The 18,359-nt window shown below is 35.3% G+C and overlaps 2 protein-coding genes across 2 annotated transcripts in view; one reads left to right on the plus strand and one right to left on the minus strand.

Annotated features, from left to right (window-relative positions):
• Positions 1-16,119, plus strand: part of Pdzd8 (PDZ domain containing 8) — an 81,208-nt gene extending 65,089 nt beyond the window's left edge. Inside the window, exons 4-5 of the mRNA XM_005320708.4 lie at positions 3,603-3,765; positions 8,705-16,119. Of these exons, the coding sequence (XP_005320765.2) occupies positions 3,603-3,765; positions 8,705-10,908 (2,367 nt within the window). The 3' untranslated portion in view covers positions 10,909-16,119. The remainder of the gene's footprint in view (positions 1-3,602; positions 3,766-8,704) is intronic.
• Positions 14,378-18,359, minus strand: part of Slc18a2 (solute carrier family 18 member A2) — a 36,593-nt gene continuing 32,611 nt past the window's right edge. The window contains exon 16 of the mRNA XM_040273623.2: positions 14,378-16,789. Coding sequence (XP_040129557.2) covers positions 16,685-16,789 — 105 coding nt within the window. The 3' untranslated portion in view covers positions 14,378-16,684. The remainder of the gene's footprint in view (positions 16,790-18,359) is intronic.

Raw genomic sequence — 18,359 nt, forward strand, 5'->3', positions numbered from 1 at the left:
TCCTTTTTCTCTCATTCTAAAAGATTCCAGGTAAGATTGTTACAATTTCTTCTTTAAGAATTCACAAGTGGGGTTTACTATGGTTTGGGCTCAGTGGTAGAGCACTTGCCTGGCATGTGTGAGGCCCTGGGTTCAGTCCTCAGCACCATATAATGATAAATAAATAAAATTAAAGGTCTTGTATTCATTTGTAACTACAAAAAATAATTAAAAAAAAGAATTCACAAGTGAAGTAACCTAGACCTGCAGGGGCTTTCTTTGCTGGGGCATCGGGACTGACCTTAAAATTGTAAATTTGATGTATTCAGCTGATAATAGGAGTATTAAAATTTTATGTCTTTGGTGGGTATTTGTTTTTTCTATCTTTGAAGGAAATGTTTCCAGCTCATCTAGGCTGTCAACTGTATTGACTTGAAGTTGTTGCCCTATTGTGTTCATAGGATCTGTAGCATCTCTAGTGCTCTCTCTCTTATTCTTGATTTTAATAATACATGTCCTCCATCAGTTTAACCTCGAGACTTTCCAGGTTTTTTTTTTTATCATTTCATTGAATCAGATTTCATTGAGTTCTCTTTTATTTTCTGTTTCATTGTTTCTTCTCTTTATTGTTTCCTTCTGAGTTTTGCATTTCTGAAAGTGGGAATTCATATTACTAATATTAGATTATTTTCTCTGACATGAGCATTTAAAGCCATAAATTTCCTCTCAGAGTGATTTAGTTATAATCACATTGATTATATTTTCATCATTTCATTAAACATATTTTCACTTTACCTTGCAATTTCTTCTTTGATTCCATGAATTATTTAGGAGTATGTTGTTTTACTTTTCAAACATTTAGGGTTTTACTAATTATGACTCATTTCTAACTTAATTCCATTATGGTCAGAAAACAGTCATTTTACAATTTTAGTCTTTTTAAATTTACTTATACTTGTTTTATGGTCTTCCATATTCTGTCCCATTGTGAGGTGTATTGTTCTATAAGTGTCAGTTAACTCAAGGTTAATAATGTTCAGATCACCTGTGTCTCTGCTTTCCCTCCCCCCCCCCAGTTATATTGGTTGTTGAGAAAAGGCTAGAGAATAAATTATACTTCTAATTGCAAGTTCAGTAAAGTTACATTGCAGAGAACATTCATACAAGGACAGGAGAAATCTGTGACCATATTTTACAACTTACTAGGGTTTATTTTAATGTTTTCTGTAATCTTGTATCTATTTGAAATTTTCCACAATAAAATGTTACGATCAATTTTTCAGGTAATACATCATGTTCTAGGGAATGCATATTATATGCTTCATCAAACATAGGAGAAATATTTAGGATTTCTATTTCTGTTTATTGTCATATCATTTCAAAAGTCATGTTTGTAATATATATATATATATATATAGTGCATGGTATATTCAATTGTCATGTATAACTTTTATATATATATATATGAGGTAGTTATGTGTTTTTTTTTTTTCACTATTCTTGCTTAAAAAGAATAGTCTTAACTCCATGGAGATGTCAATTTTGTTCTAAAAGCTAGGTATCGTTTGAATGGTCTTGTAAAGTTCATCTTAAATTTTATGATAAAATACAGTATTTCCATTTATACTCATTTTGAAGTGCATCATTCTATCAGATTTTTAATTAAAAGATATTTTTATACTCTTGAGTCACTTTTGAGACACTGTCCAAACTTAATTGGGGAAAGAGGGAATAAGTTAATATCTCCCCTCATTAATCTCTTTCTCCATCTGGAATGTTTACTTCAACTATCATTTGAAATGAAAAAGAACATGATTTATAGGCAGAAAATAAAGAAGCTAAATTATTCTGATACTTATACTAGATTCAATTCATTTCTCAAACCCATTCCTCCCACCTTCTATTCTACTTTGAAGAGCAGAGGGTCATAGAAAACACATTCTAAACCCAGTTGTTTATTTTTTAAATATCCAGTGTTCAGACTCATACAAATTAACTTCTTATTTTCTGCTCTTAGTAAGTTTCTGAATGTAACTAGAGATTTTACATTCTAAATTTTCTAATTGGCATTTTGTCTATTAATGTGTGGGTGTGTGTATGTGTGTGTTTTTCTAGATTTGCAAGGATGTGTTCCTAGGGCTTTATTAACTGAAAAATACTTTATAAGATGATTTATTTACTAGATCATAAGGCAGGAATTCAGTGATGGATGTTTGGGGAGATTTGATACAAATTATGTTTTTTATATGGGTTGTCTTCATGTTTTATAAACCTCTACGTAATTCAAACTTTGACCAAATTTCCTCTCCCACCAACATAATATAATTAAGATTTTCCTCAAATGAAAAAAAAAAGAAAAGAAAAGAAACTTTTTAAACCCGATTAGCACTCAAATTAAAGAACAACTTCTAATAAAGGTTCCAGCCAACATCATTATTTAGGGAAACTGCATTTTAGCTAAGTGTGATTTATATATTAAAGCCACAGACGATGATATATCTGGATATTAGGGTATTTGACAAAGTTCCTCATAACATACCCTTAAAGAACAGGACTAAGAAATGTCAGCTGGAGGATGATATAATTAGACTGATTTCTAACTGCGCACCATAAACACCAATTGAATCTTGACATCTGGAGGGTTGTGGTAGTCCTTTTTTTTTTTAATTTGGTGATTTGAATGGCATGCTTTTCTTCTTAATTCACAGATGATATTAATCTGGAATATGTATTCCTAATAAATTAGATGACTGATTTGTTTAGAAAACAAAATGATCCTGATGAAGTAGAACACAGCATCTCATTATAAATAACTTAATAAGTTGTAAATGTAAACTCTTCCTTTGCCTTCCCTCCCAAAAAAGAAAACTCAACTACACAGTCCACCCTTGGTATCTCCATCCCCAACTTTTTACCTTGTGACACCAAAATCAGCAGTTGTTCAAGTCCATTATATAAAATAGCAGAGTATTTACATATAACCTATGCATATTCTCCCATATGCTTTAAATCATCTCTTGATTACTTATCTAATGTAAATTCTGTGTAAATAGTTGTCATACTGTAGTTCAAGTAATGACAATAAAAACATCTGTACATATTCAGTATAGACATGTTGCGGGGTGGGGGGGGTTCCCATTTAATTATTCCCATTATATTTGAAAAAAGTAAGATTTAGAATTTTACTCAAAATATATCATTATATTAATAGGGTGTCTATTTATATTCACAATGCCTCAGTTTTGAGGGATTTCTCAATTTTCTATTAAATACATGTTAGAAAATACAAAATATTAACAGTATTTCTAGATGGTATGATTTGGAGTGGTTTTCTTTTATTTTGCCTTTCCATTTCCACATTTTCTAGAGTAAGCATGAATCCTTAATAAAACACATGGAAGACAAAGTGCTTGATTTTTTTTCAATAACTTAAGTGTATGATCTGAGAATATTTTAACTTACATTGTTTCAATAATGATTTTTATCCCTCCTTTGACTGTAATTATACTTACCATTGTGCAGAAGTCACAGTCATCTGTGGTGATCTCAGTGTGTTACTGTTATCTCACTCTACTACTGTGAATCCATTGAACCTATTTTTACTTTTTCATGCTTTATCAAAGGTTGAATTAATAAAAGGGAATTTACAAAGCGTTGGACTTACACTTCGTCTTGTTCAGTCAACTGATGGATATGCTGGGCATGTCATAATTGAAACTGTGGCCCCAAACTCACCTGCTGCAATTGCAGATCTTCAGCGGGGAGATCGACTCATTGCTATTGGAGGTAATGATGCTAATGTAAATATTTAATATTTACAGAGAAACTAGAAAGTAGATGTGGAGTTTTTGGGTTTTTTTGTCTGTCTTCTTCCTTACTTCTATAATAAGCACTTGTTAATTTTATTATGGAAAGAAATAAACTATTTTAAATGCTAGTTGGGAGGATACCTTACAAATGCATTTAAAACATATGCTATTTTAGTCCTAACATATAAATCATTAACTTCATTTTTAGACCACTTTTATGTAACTTCTCTAATTTTCCTTCCCTTCCTATCCTCTACTTCTCTCGTTTTTTAGGGTAAGTCAATAAGTCATCTTTTTTCATAATTACCACCATTACTACTATGAGTACTAGCACTATTGCCTCCATCCCATACAATTAGAAAATGAAGAGAAGAAGTATTATTCCTTGTCCAAGAGGATATATCTGCACTGTCCTAAGGCCCCATATTGTTTGAAAAGCCAGCTGTTTGTTAGGAGGCTGTTATTTCGAGTTCAGCCTAAATCACTGGTGAAAAAATACATCACCTGCATACTGCATACCTTTTTATCAACCGGATTATTAATAACAGCAACAAAAACTCCCTATTAATAGGATTACTTTCTTGTATATATATGCCTAAGCACAGCACAGCCAGAGGGGAAAGTTGAAACCCTTTTCTAACCTTGCGGTACCTGGCTGTTATGGCTTGTAAGAGATTTCTTGAACACATGCTTGGTCACATTTGGTCCTTTAAGGACATCGTGGTATGTTCTTTCACAGCTAAGACACTAAATAAGATACAGCAGTTCTCAAAGCAAAGAGCAATTATCCTTGGTTAGATGTCAAAAAACTGTCTTTGGTAGGGTGACCAAAGACACCTGTAATCCCAGAGACTAGAGGCTAAGGCAGGAGGATTACAAGTTCAAGGTCAACCTCAGCAACTTTGAGAGACCCAGCTTCAAATTAAAAAGGACTTGGGAATGTAACTCGGTGGTAAAGTGCCCCTGGAATCAATTTCTAGTTCAAAAAACTAAAAACCTCTCTTTGGTTCAGTTTTATCATGACAAGAAAATAATGAAACCCAACTAAGTTAGCATTGTCACATGCTCTGATCATAGCCTAAGCAGCACTTGTCACACTTCCATGTGTATTCCTGTCATGTAGACGTGTTCAAATATGTATTTGGTAGACCTGGGGAAGGGCCCAGAATTCTCTGTTTCTAAACAACTTCCCAGATGATGCCAGTGCTACTGGTCCATAAACACTAGGAATACACTAGGAAAGTCATAAAATAGCCCTCCATTCATTATGTCAGCTGTCTAACAAACTCTGCTAAAATCACAATTCAATATAATTTTTTTATGTTCACACATACCCTGTTTTGGTTTTATATATTGGGTGAATTTTTTTTTTTTTTTTTACTTTTTTATGTCCCTTTTAGGGTTTCATTTTAAATGATAGAAGTAGTGAATATCTGTAATTCAAAATAAATGACAAATAAATTTAACCAATACAAATGTATACAAAGAATAAAAGTAAAAATTATTCCTTCAAATCTAACATTTATAAAAATGTAACTTTTATTGATTAGACAGATGCAATAAACAATCATTGACAAAAGGTTTAAAGCATAACAGAAAAACTTTACATCTCTTTCCTGGCTTTTTTTTTTTTTTCTCCCTTAAGTACATCCTCTGCCCCAGTTGTAGGAAGCAAATTAAAAGCCTACAGTATATTTTTGGTAGTAGGCTTTATTTTTTTTTAGTATGTCACAAACTTTACCCCAAGTCAACAGCTATTTTTCGTATATTTGTATTTGATACACTTATATGGATATATAAAATTTTTAAGGTACTTAGTATCAGGGTATTGGTGAGAGTTGAAATAAGATTGGCAAAATGTTATAGTTAAATTCATTAATAGTCCATTTTACTGGTTTTATAGCTTTCAAGGATGTTTTAAGTATTCCAAAAGAAAAATCCAAACCTGAATGATCTAGCCTGGAGAGAGAGGTACAGTAGCCATCTCCACAAGTACCCGATGATTAGAAAAGAGATGAGACAAGGACAGATTTTTTGAGTCACAAAAAAATGGATTTAGGTTGAGTTGAAGTTTTTTCCTGCTAAAGATCACTGGATGGATTTATTTTTCATTTATGTATATGTCAAACTGAGGTATTCCTATGAGATAGTGTACTTAGAGAGAAGCATTAGAAGTTAAAGCTAGATGAATCATGAAGAACCACATTAGAAAGCTCTGGATTTCAATGTGAGTTTTTTGGCCAAAGGCTTTTGAGCTGTAACTTTAGGAAAATCTGGCAGCAATATACTTGGTGATTAAAGTAGCAAAGGTCTGAGTGAGAGGTTGTAGTTGAAGACTGTTTATTTCCGTAGTTGAGGGCAGTGATCAGGAATATCCAAACACTGAAAGCAAATGGACCTGAACTCTGAATTAGAATTGACAGGTGAATGGATCTAGGGAGTCTGCTACTTCCAGGATTCAAATTGAGCTAACTAGGAGGTGGCAGGTTGATTCATAGTAGTCAGGATAAGAGGATCGGAGAGTCAAAGAAGGGTTTTAACTGTGCCAAAAATGTAGTGCCAAAGAAGTATCCAGATGGTTTTGTCTGGAAGTTGGGCAATAGTGAATAAAAGGAGAAACCAACCAAAAAACAAATATGCTAGTTTGTGAACTATTAGAGGGGACCTTTGTACCAAGGAGAGAGCAAAAAAAGGCTGAGAACTAATGACAGACAAACCTTCGTAGTGACTACATGTAAAGGTCAAGTGTATATACAGAAAAGAGATGAGAACCAGTTTAGTACAATATCTTGGAAGCTAAGGAAAAGAAAAGTTCTAAAGAAAAAAGAAGTAAGAAAAAATAAGTGAGGCTGAGTGTGGATGCACACCTGTAATTGGAGGAGCTCAGAAGACTGAGGCAGGAGGATCCAGAGTTCAAAGCTAGCCTCAGCAAAAGTGAGGCACTAAACAACTCAGTGAGACCCTGTCTCTAAATAAAATACAAAATAGGGCTGGAGATGTGGCTCAGAGGTTGAGTGCCCCCAAGTTCAATCCTAGTACCCAAAGGGTGGGGAATAGAGAATAACTGATAAAGCAAAATCCTGAAGGAGACAGGAGGGCAAGATCAAAAATATAAAAAAAGGGATACTTCCTCCTCTGAAATAAAATAAGATAAAGAGTTACTGGCAGGGAGTTCAGGTAACTTCATGTGGTGCTTTTTGGTTAGTAAGATAGATGACATCTGCAGAGAAAGAGTGGGGAGGGTTGAGCTTCAGGGAACAGGAAAGGTTTAAAACTGTTGATTTGGAATCTTAATTGTTTTAGAGAGCCATCTAAATGCTAAGCAGTACTGAACACCTTGCCAAGGATGGATAGCATGACTCAATTCTAGATCCAGGTGGGAAGCTGAAAAGCAGGAAAAGGGGATGGAGGGCTAGCAAATCTGAGGATTAATTATTTAAAAAAAAAAAAAAAACCTAGAAGAGGAAAGGGCTAGAACAAGAGAATCACAAATATTTGTGAGAACATTATTTTGTAATCTTGACACTTAAGTTGGATAGCAAAGCATGTGGTATCAGAAGACCAGTGGGACCATGCAAAGAAAGAAGGAATGGTTGGGCCAATAAACTACCTAAAAGCAGAGTCAGCAGACAGTATTGTAATAGGTGAAAAATTAGAGATGTGGTCAGAAATTAATTTAAAATGAGAGATCTTTGATATGGGAAAGTTAAACTTGATGAGCAGCCTACAGCATGATCTTTCCAGGCACTGAAGTAGATCACACAGTTGAGGAACTCTGAGATCAAGGTATTAGAAGGGGCTGGTGTTAACTTTGATTTATTGAGGATGGCCTGGAGACCTTTGGAAAACAAGGACTTTTTCTCCAAACTCTAAGTAAGAGATAAGTACTATCTGAGGAAGATGGGAAGTCTTGCAGGAAACAAGTCACATCTTCAAATGACAATACTTCTAGAGTATGTTTAACACATTGGGTACCTTATGGAAGGGACAGAATAGCTACAAGGTAAAGGTGAAGAGTTTTTCACTCTGTATCCATTTGTGTCTTCTGAGTGTTAAACTCTGTTGGTATCAAAATTAGAAAATAATAAAACTTAAGATAGATATTCCAGATTTAGATAGTAACCAATTTGTTTAACTTTAAGCAATTTATCCCTTGTTTTTTCACATCCTGAAACAAATGAGTTGTGTGGCTGTAGCTAATAGAAAGAATCTGAGAGTCTATTGTCCATCTTATAGTATTTTGCTATACTTATTTTAAGCATTGGTCTCTTGATTTAAGTCATTTGGCACATAGCTTGCAATCTCTGGGGAATATTTTGGAATTTCTTTCACTGGAATCATAGCTTCTCATCATTCTAAGTCTGGTTTAACCAATAACAAAGCCCATTTAAATAGGTCTCTGTCTGCTCACTTTCTCATTTCAAACTCAGAAGTAATGTCATTTAACCTAGGAAAGAATGGGAAGCAATTAGCAGTTAATAGCCAGGCTGACAAGGTAAATTTCCAGAATATCCACACATTCAGCTAAGATTCAGTACAAGAGTCAAAAGTCAAATATCCTTAGGTTTCCCTATTATTCTTCCATATGTTAAATAATTTTTTTCACAATGAATTCCACTTTTATTAATAATAATAGAAGGGAGATCGTTAGAGTAGAGCAAATGGATGGGCAGAAGGAGGAAAAGAAGTAAAAGAAAGGTACAGGGGAAAGAGATTGATCAAGTGCATGTATAAATATGACAAATTTCACTTGAAATTCAGTGCCAGGAATTTAAACATTTACCTCTACAGACAATATCATACATTTGTGTTGTTTTTTGGTTAAATAATTTTGAGGTAATAGCAATTATATTTTAAAAATTAGGCAGTTTTTATTGCAGTAATTTACATGTTTTCCCTTTTAAATCTTCAACCAGGTGTAAAAATTACATCAACACTACAGGTGTTGAAGCTTATCAAGCAGGCTGGTGACCGAGTCTTGGTGTACTACGAAAGGCCTGTTGGCCAGAGCAATCAAGGTACTGTTCTGCAAGATAATTTTGGCCAGTTGGAAGAAAACTTTTTGTCAAGCTCATGCCAACCAAGTTATGAAGAGGAAGCTGCAGGACTTGCAGTGGATGGTGAAAATAGAGACCTTGATTCTGAATTTGAAGATTTGGCAAGTGATGTCAGAGTACAAAACGAATTCAAAGATGAGGCACAGTCATTAAGTCATAGTCCCAAACGTACTCCAACAACACTTTCTATTAAACCTCTTGGCGCTATATCCCCAGTTTTAAACCGTAAATTAGTTGCAGGAAGTCACCCACCACCACCAAAAATTCCAGCCAAAGAAGGAAATAAACCGCCAGCCCTAAAAACTTCTGAGGTACTAGACCCATCACAAGTGTCAAAACCCACCCAAGGATCCACTTTCAAACCACCTGTGCCACCACGACCACAATTAAAAGTTCCTTTGCCTTCTGCTGACGCCCCAAATCAGACCGAACCAGACATTCTTGTTGAAAAGCCAGAGAAGGTGCTTCTTCCTCCTCCTCCTGCAGATAAATCTGAGAAGCAAGCAAAAAATGTGGATCACATAGAAGATGTGACTACATCTAAGCAGTTTATAGCAAAGCAAGAAATGACTAAAGATTTTGCTTCAGAAGGCTCTTGCCCTACTAAAGACAGTTCGGATGACCGTCAAATGTGGGAGTCATCAGAAATTCTTTATCGGAATAAGCTAGGAAAGTGGACAAAAACCAGAGCATCCTGTTTGTTTGATATAGAAGCCTGCCACAGATACCTGAATGTTGCACTGTGGTGCAGGGATCCTTTCAAGTTGGGAGGTCTCATCTGTTTGGGGCACATTAGTTTAAAACTTGAAGAGGTGGCTTTAGGATGCTTAGCTACATCAAACATGGAATACCTTTCAAAATTCAGACTGGAAGCCCCTGCACCTAAGGCCATGGTCACTAGAACTGCTTTAAGGAATCTGAGTATGCAAAAGGGCTTCAATGACAAATTTTGCTATGGTGACATTACTATTCACTTCAAATATTTGAAGGAAGGAGAACCAGACCACCATGTAGTTACTAATTTAGAGAAAGAAAAAGAACTCCATTTGGTTGAAGAAGTTTCTGTCCTGCCTAAAGAGGAGCACTTTGTTGGACAGATGGGTTCATCAGAAAGTAAACATAGTTTCCAGGATACTCAGTTCCAAAACCCAACTTGGTGTGATTACTGTAAAAAAAAAGTTTGGACAAAAGCAGCTTCCCAGTGTATGTTCTGTGCTTATGTTTGCCATAAAAAATGTCAAGAAAAGTGTCTAGCTGAGACTCCTCTTTGTGGAGCAACTGAGAGACGAATAGACCGAACCCTGAAAAACCTTAGGCTAGAAGGACAGGAACCCCTCTTGGGCCTGGCTCCTCGTGTTGATGCCGAAGCTAACAAGTCAGTTAATAAAACGACAGGTTTGACAAGGCACATTATTAATACAAGCTCTCGTTTGCTAAATTTACGTCAAGTCTCTAAAACTCGCCTTTCTGAACCAGGAACTGATCTTGTAGAACCTTCACCAAAACACACACCCAACACATCAGACAACGAAGGCAGTGACACAGAGGTCTGTGGTCCAAACAGTCCTTCCAAACGAGGAAGCAGCACAGGAATAAAGTTAGTGAGAAAAGAAGGTGGGCTGGATGACAGTGTTTTTATTGCAGTTAAAGAAATCGGCCGTGATCTGTACAGGGGCTTGCCTACAGAAGAGAGAATCCAGAAGCTGGAGTTCATGCTGGATAAACTACAGAATGAGATTGATCAGGAGTTGGAACACAATAATTCCCTTGTTAGAGAAGAAAAAGAGACAACTGATACAAGGAAAAAATCACTTCTTTCAGCTGCTTTGACTAAATCGGGTGAAAGACTACAAGCTCTCACACTTCTTATGATCCACTATAGGGCAGGCATTGAAGATATTGAAACTTTAGAAAGTCTATCATTAGACCAGCACTCCAAAAAAATAAGCAAGTACACAGAAGATACAGAAGAAGACCTTGATAGTGAAATAAGCCAACTGATAGACTCGCAGCCATTCAGCAGTATCTCAGATGACCTATTTGGTCCATCCGAGTCTGTGTAACCAACAGGCTGTGTCAGCTTTCAAATGATTGGGGAAAAGATGCATCTAAAGTACCATGGATACAACCATGTTTCAGTCCTCTTGTAATGCACCTCAGCCTGCTGCTCCAGTTATTGTATAAGAAAGAACAGGAATGAGTTTGTTTTCCAGTAAAAATATGACCAGCTCATTAATTGATTGTTTTGGGCTGCATTTATAGCTATGCTTTTTTGGGGTTTATACTGGGAATTTATTTTTACTAATTTATTTTTAACTTTTTCTAATTATGTAAGCTAATTTGTCACATTTATGTGTGTGTGGTGTCTCACTGTGTTATTTTTCCTTCAACTTAGTTTTTGAATTAGTGTTAAATAGAATATTGTCCAGACTCTTAGTATTTTCATTTCCATCACGGTTATAACAACAGTTTTGCTGCATGCCCAAATTGACAACAGCAATCTTTGAGGAAACAGGTTTTGAATCTTTTTGTTTTGTTTTTTGTTTTGAAGTTTGTCATCTCTACTTGCTTGAGATTTTTGTTACTTTGGGGCTTTGGGGGGCTTTTTCTTTTGTTTTTGCCAAATATAACATGGAAGCAGATGCTAGAGTTTTAGTCTGTTATGCTGATTTAGTAAAATTATTTTTTACATATATTGCTTGCTATCTGCTTCTGAGATTTTTGTCTAAAGCTTATGTACAGCTGAAGTATAGTAGATACATAGTGATGAATCTGAAGGGCTTGCATTGATAAACAAAATAGGGAATAAACATAGAATACAGTTGGTCAAGAATTTTGTAGAAGATAACAAGATTACTGAAAATTAGTAGCCAGTAGGGTTTTGAAATATTTTTCAAAATGTCAGTTCTTTCCTTTTAAATGGAAGTCCTAAGCATTCATGATGTTTTTTTTATCTTCAGTTCTCCTATAGGAAATAAAGCATGTACAAGGATATTTAAAGTTTCAGAGGACTGTTGTTAAATGACTATTGATAATTGGTTTTGTTTTAAAAACATTCTCATGTGAGTATATATTGTGAAGGAGAGGAGTTATGCAAAGTTTATTTATTGCTTCATCTATTTTACAGGCTTAAAGGAATGGTGATCATTCTGAATATTTCTGTAGTGTAGACTGTCATTCTTTTTTTTTTTAGAAAGAAAAAAAATAGACCATATGCATAGGAATTGGAACCAGTTCTCTGAAAATGAAGATCTTCTCTGATACTGGTCCACTTATTGATGCCAGTAACACATCTGAGGGAAAATGTGTAAACTTGACCTCTGTTTGTATACTTAATAGTTTGGGCCTATTATATGCCTACAAAATAAATATATATATTTTTCCCCTTTTTCTGATAAGTTGGTACATAATCAACACGAATTTAAAACAAGATGAAACAGCTTTCATGGTGGGCAAAGAAAGGCACAGTAAGGATTGTGACCCAGGACTCTATACAAGAGTTTAAGTTCAAGGTCTTCCCTTAATGAGCTGTCAGCCATAAGCAAGTCACAGAAGGGCTCAGTGCAGCCATTTCCCATCTGTAAAGCTAGGATAATACTACTTAACTCTAATTAAACTACCTCACAGGGTTGTTGTGAGGAAAATAGTAGCATAACTACAAAAGCACTTTGAACAGCAAAAAGCTATACAGATAGAAGATATTATTTATATGAGAAAAACATTTTTGAGGGTAGAAAAGTCATTCCACTTTTAAAATCAGTAGACTACTAAGGAAAATATTAAGACACTAAATATCTTTCTTGACCAGGTTTATAACAAGAATGTATGTGAACCCCCTTTCTCATTGTTTACGCATGCTCGAATTTTAAAAGAACACTGCTACAGCAGACTTTCCACACCAAACCCCCTGAAAGCTAAAATGTCCCACAACATATGCGTGAACTTGTCTGCCCAATGTATAACCATGTTTCCTATTGTAAAATAACTTACCATTGCTAACCAGGAAGGTGGAGTATCTAAGTGGTTGGTGTTTATAGATTAAACCATGGGAGTTTTAGTGACATCTAAATATGCCCCTGAAGCTGTTGCATTTGAAAGAGCAATGGAGATAATGCAAAACTTTGATTTCATAAGAATCTACTCATGTTTTAAAGTATTTAACTCTTTGAAACCACAATTATGGAAAGCTCAGTAATGCTGCTAATGACATTTGTAAAATATACCTTGAATGTAGTGCAATATTTTTCTATCTGCTGGAAGAAGCAGTAGAGGCATCTCAGTTGTACTTTAGTGCAAGGGGGGAACACTCCAGACAGCCTAGAGTATAGTAAGGTATAAGGCTTCAGTGAAAAAGTTGTATTATATTACATTACTGATGTAATCTTGCTGCCATGCTATGTTATCAATAGCTAAAAATAATAAATAAATAAATAAAGACTACCACAGAAAAAAAGAATATCTTCATTTGATGCCATCAAAAAAAAAAAAAGTGATTGCTGCATCTATGTGGAATTCTTGCCTGGTATAATTTGGCCATGCAGATAAGCTACTGAAGTCCACTTTTACAAAATGAAATTGCAAAAACAATTTTTTAATTGTTGTTTTCTTAACTTGTGAAATGTCATATTTATGGATTTGCTTCTACTATATAGTAATAATTAGACTACTAGAGTGTATTTTCCATATTGGTATTTACATGAATGGGTTAGAGAAAATGGGCAACATTTTGGCATTATTTTGCAATTATAAAATATATGCTACATTTCTTAATATCAGGAAACATTCTTCAATATCAGAACTAGTTGAAATATTTTTATGTGGATATTTTGTGATTCTGAGGGAAGAAAGCAGTATAAAAACTTTGAGGGTACTATCAAGTTCTAAATTTAAATGTATCTAGATTTTTAAAAGGCAATTTGAAAACATTTGGCTCTAGTAGTAGGATAATGAAGAATAAGATTCTCGCGTCCTCAAAGTGAATAAATTTAAAATCACTTTAAATTTTTTAAAAAATATTGTCTTTGTTTCTAAATTGAGATAATAGTGTGCCCCAAAAGAGTGGGAGATTCCCCTCATCCTTTTTGAGTCCCAGATACCCTTTAAGGTCTGGTTAAAACTGTGGACCCTCAGCCCTGGAAGCTGGATCATGTTCACCCCATTCAGAATGCCCCTGATTTCAAGGGGTTTACAAAACTTCCAGGACCCAGGGGCCTGGGTACATTATGCCAAATGGCTGGATATTATAGTTCTTTTTATCAGGTACAGTTAACTTGTTCACAGCAATCAGAATAGTAATGCAAGAGTAGAGGTTTGGGGATAACTATTTTCCACATTGACATAATGTGCCTAGTTACATATTTTTATTTAAAACAAATGTGGGAAGCCAAAAAGTACACACTAACCTGGAGTGACTTTTAATTAAGCCTGCAAGCATAGAAGAGTTTTTAATTAAACGTCCATAATCAAAATGATACCTAATATATTTTATTCCAACAATATTTGGTTTATGAAAGAGTACAAACAGGCACAGTATAGTGTGATCAGGTTTATTAAATAGGCTAGCTAAAACATGATTAGGACAGATACACAATAGCAGTCAAAAGAAAGATGAATATTCATTACTACCTCATTAACGTTTTTGTGTCTGTATTACCAAGTACAAACATAAAAGCCATTTCTTCAAAAAAATAAATGTTCAGAGAGCTCTATGTTCTTTGTTCTGATATACATGATACAACATCACCCGTTTTCAGTCTTGTTAATCCAGAATATTAGTCATATAAAATACCTTATCATTTTTCTCCTTAAATACATATATTTCTTTTGCTCCCCAAACAGTTCTCAAAAATCCATCTGTTTTATCTTTTTCATAGGGATCAATAGCAAGCATGCCTTTGCCAGTTATTCTTAACAGAAGCTGAATCCTTAGAGGCAAAAATAAAATAGGAATAAATTCTAGAGTATTCGGGCAGGGAGAACCACAAGCCCCTCTAAGAAGCAATTTGCAGCACACTGGTTCTTTTTTGTTTGTTTTGGTTTTGCAATGCTGGGGATTGAACCCAGGGCCTCAAGTGTCAGGCAGGCTCGCTACCGCTGAACCACATCCCCAGCTCCTAGTATGTTTTTTTAAAGGCTATTTTGTACAAGTAAAAACAATCCTGCCTTTTTGTTTTGGCCATCTAAGAATTCCTCCAGAGCTATCTTCCAAAGTAGCTGACTTGTGTAATAGTCCACACTACTGAGTACAAAGATTGTTTTCCTCGAACACTGCCCTTGGAAACCAATCATCAAATCATCTAATCCCCACGGAAGAGCTTCAGAAAGCAAAAGAAGAACTAGCCACTTTCCTAGAGAATATGTAGTAGTCAATAGGTTGAGAAGTCTTTGTTCTAAAGATCTTTGCTCCTTGATGTCCAAGTTAACACAAACACAGTTTATTGAACCAAACTGACATGAAGTAATTTATGGTTACAGAATTGTAGAATTAGTATTATTTGGGATATATTCCACACTATCTTCACATTCCAGTCACACCTCATATGAAACAATGTAAACGACAATATTCACTAACAGTATTTGCTGGTACACTAAAAAGACATATCAATGTTATCATGCTTAGAAAATGTTTATTACCCAGCACACAGATGATATGGTAACACACACATTTTTATGTTTGGTTTTTCTTTTCTGCCTGGGAAAGGAGATGTGTCCTGACCACCCTATGAATTTTATCTGATTTTCTAATGTGGGATTAAATACATAAACAATTTCATTCCATTTTTGTTTAAAATTTGTTTCCACATTATGTGAACAATTTTTGGGAGTCAAAAAATAATAGTTTTGGACAACCAAAAATTAATCCCTAAAAAAAAAAAAAAAAAAACACTTGGATGACCTACAGACAGGCTGAAGATATTACAGTCTGAGTTTTCAATTTATAGCAGCAATTAGCCTTGTTTTATTTTTTCCAAAAATTTTGAACTAGATGTTGACAAACCTTACCTTGCTTACACAACCTTAACAGTGTAAGGTGCCTGTACTCCCCATTCTCACCCAATAAGAATCAACTACACATCTTATAAGGAAAGCTTTGCTTCATAACGACCATTTTGGTGCTTTTCTCCGCTTTCAGAACATTTACTATTTTCCCATGTTGGCTTTAATGTTTGCTGCCAACCACAGGACATGTAAACATAATTTACAACCATCCCTTTCCAAGTAGGTGATTACGTAGAAAACTAATGCCGGCAAAAGATTAACAGATAAATCCAAAAGATACTGACTTGAGTTCCTGTCCTCTGCACTTGAGAAAACTAGCTTTTAACTCACAAATATACTGATAGTAATTACAAGTTAAATAATACTTGCAGTGTCGCTACATAACATGCCGTCTTTTGTGATTGTTTTCAGACTTCCTTCTAATTTCTCATTGTTGGAAGAGTCAATGTGTGCTTTAAACACTCATTACCAATATTCAGAAAAAATATAAGATATTTTTGTCCAAGTGTTCATGAATGTAAGTTAAAAAATTATATTTGATTTGGATTCAAATATTTATAGATTTACAATATACCTATTTCGTCAAAATATATTGTATAATATTTAATAAAATCAAATACATAAAATAAAGTTTTCAACACTATTTATACAAACCCCTAGAAAAGCTTCTTTTTCTTTATAAGGCTGTTGGCAGTCAATCATAACCACAGAAAAGAAATAATAACCTTTGGTTGTTTTACTCTTTCGCCAGGGATGGATGGTATGACTAAGACAGCTCCGGATGAGTCATTTCACTGGAAACACTTGTATACAATTAAACACCGATGATTTTTGAGGGTCTCAGTCACTTTCTGATTCTTCATCATCACCTATCGGATATGACTGAATATTATTCTGAGTGTACATTTTTGTTTTAATGGGGCAGTTGTGATCCATGAGAATAGCCTAAAAAAAAGCACAGTGCAGGTACATTAACTTCCTGTTAGGTAAAGATCAGATGGGATTACTGTTTAGGGGTTAGTTTGAAAGTGCTGTACTATCTGCTATTACCCAGTCATTTTGGCACAATTGCCAGGTACCTGGCCTAAAAGACTTGGAATTCTCCGCTGTGTGGAAATTCCCAGTGGTAGGAGATAGCAGAAATGGTCGTTGCCAAGTTTTCATTTACCTTTTCAGGGAAAAGTCATTTCTGGGAATTTAGATGCTGTGCAACAAAAGGTTAGGTTTAAGGAGAGTTATACCTAGGTTCTGGGAAATGAAAGTGGGGACTCTGGGGATCACCCAGTCCAACTATTGTGATAGCACATTTTGTAATGCTTCTTGAGGGGAGCTCACACTTCTTAGAAACCTCTGGAAGTCTGGACTACAACCCACTCCATTATTTCCATTCATAGATGTGGTTTTGATATCAGCCATATATATACACTGTCCTGAGATTAATGAGATGTCCAGACCACTTCTTCCTCAGATCCTTGCTGTCCTCATCCATTTGGTATGATTATTTTTAATGTGTTTCTCCTCTGATGAACATAAAAATCTCATGCCTTCTTATTATTACTAAAAACTTTTTAAATAGTGTGACTGAAAAAAAACAAGTGATGCCTTGTTTTCAAAGCATACTCAACCACTAAGCACAGACAGCCGTTCTTCCTCCTGAAATGTGTGGAACCAAGCATGCAGGCTGGTGACAGCTGATGTTTACCAGGCTGGGACTATACTAAGCATTTTACATGCAATTCCTGAACTCCAGAATAACCCTGTGTGGTAGGCTGAGGAAGCAGGCACAGAGTGGTTATTGGACCAAGGGATACACAGCTGTCCCTTGAATTCTCAGGGGATTGTTCTAGGACACCCCCCACACACACACATACAACACACACCAGGACACCAAATCTGTGAATGCTCAAATCCCCTATATAAAGTGGTGTAATTGTTTGCACATAACCTACACATACTGTATACTCAAAAATCACTTTTAGTTTACTTATAATACCTAACACACTGAAGATGCTGTGTATAGACTTGTTATGCTGTATTGTTTAGGGAATAATGAAAAAGGTTTGTATATATTAGTACAGATGCAGTTTTTTCAAATATTTCAAACCAGTTGATTGAAGCCACACACACAGAACCCACAGATGTGAAGGCCAACAGTATAGCAGAAGGTGGCAGGTTGAGGGAGCCTCCACAGCCTCAGGACAAAGGTGTGCGACACACCCAGGCAGCTGGAAACGCTGAGGCCATTGGTGGGACGCCACATGCAACTACAGTGGATTTTCTCTCTCTCCCCAGGTATGTCTCCTACAGTTTTCTTCCCTTTGCATGAACCGTTTCTCAATCCTTTTTGTGTAGTTTGAAAATCTAAATGGATTAGAATGTTCCTGATGCTGGCCTGTTGCAACCTATCTCAGTGTCTGTTAGCTATTACCCCAGCTCTTGTCCTGCAGATGTGATAAGAGTCCAGTCAATGCTTAACCCATTTATCATTTCCCAAGAAATTCTCAAATGATTTTGC

This window comes from Ictidomys tridecemlineatus, chromosome 1 (genome assembly GCF_052094955.1).
Source record: "Ictidomys tridecemlineatus isolate mIctTri1 chromosome 1, mIctTri1.hap1, whole genome shotgun sequence".
Lineage (NCBI taxonomy): Eukaryota > Metazoa > Chordata > Mammalia > Rodentia > Sciuridae > Ictidomys > Ictidomys tridecemlineatus.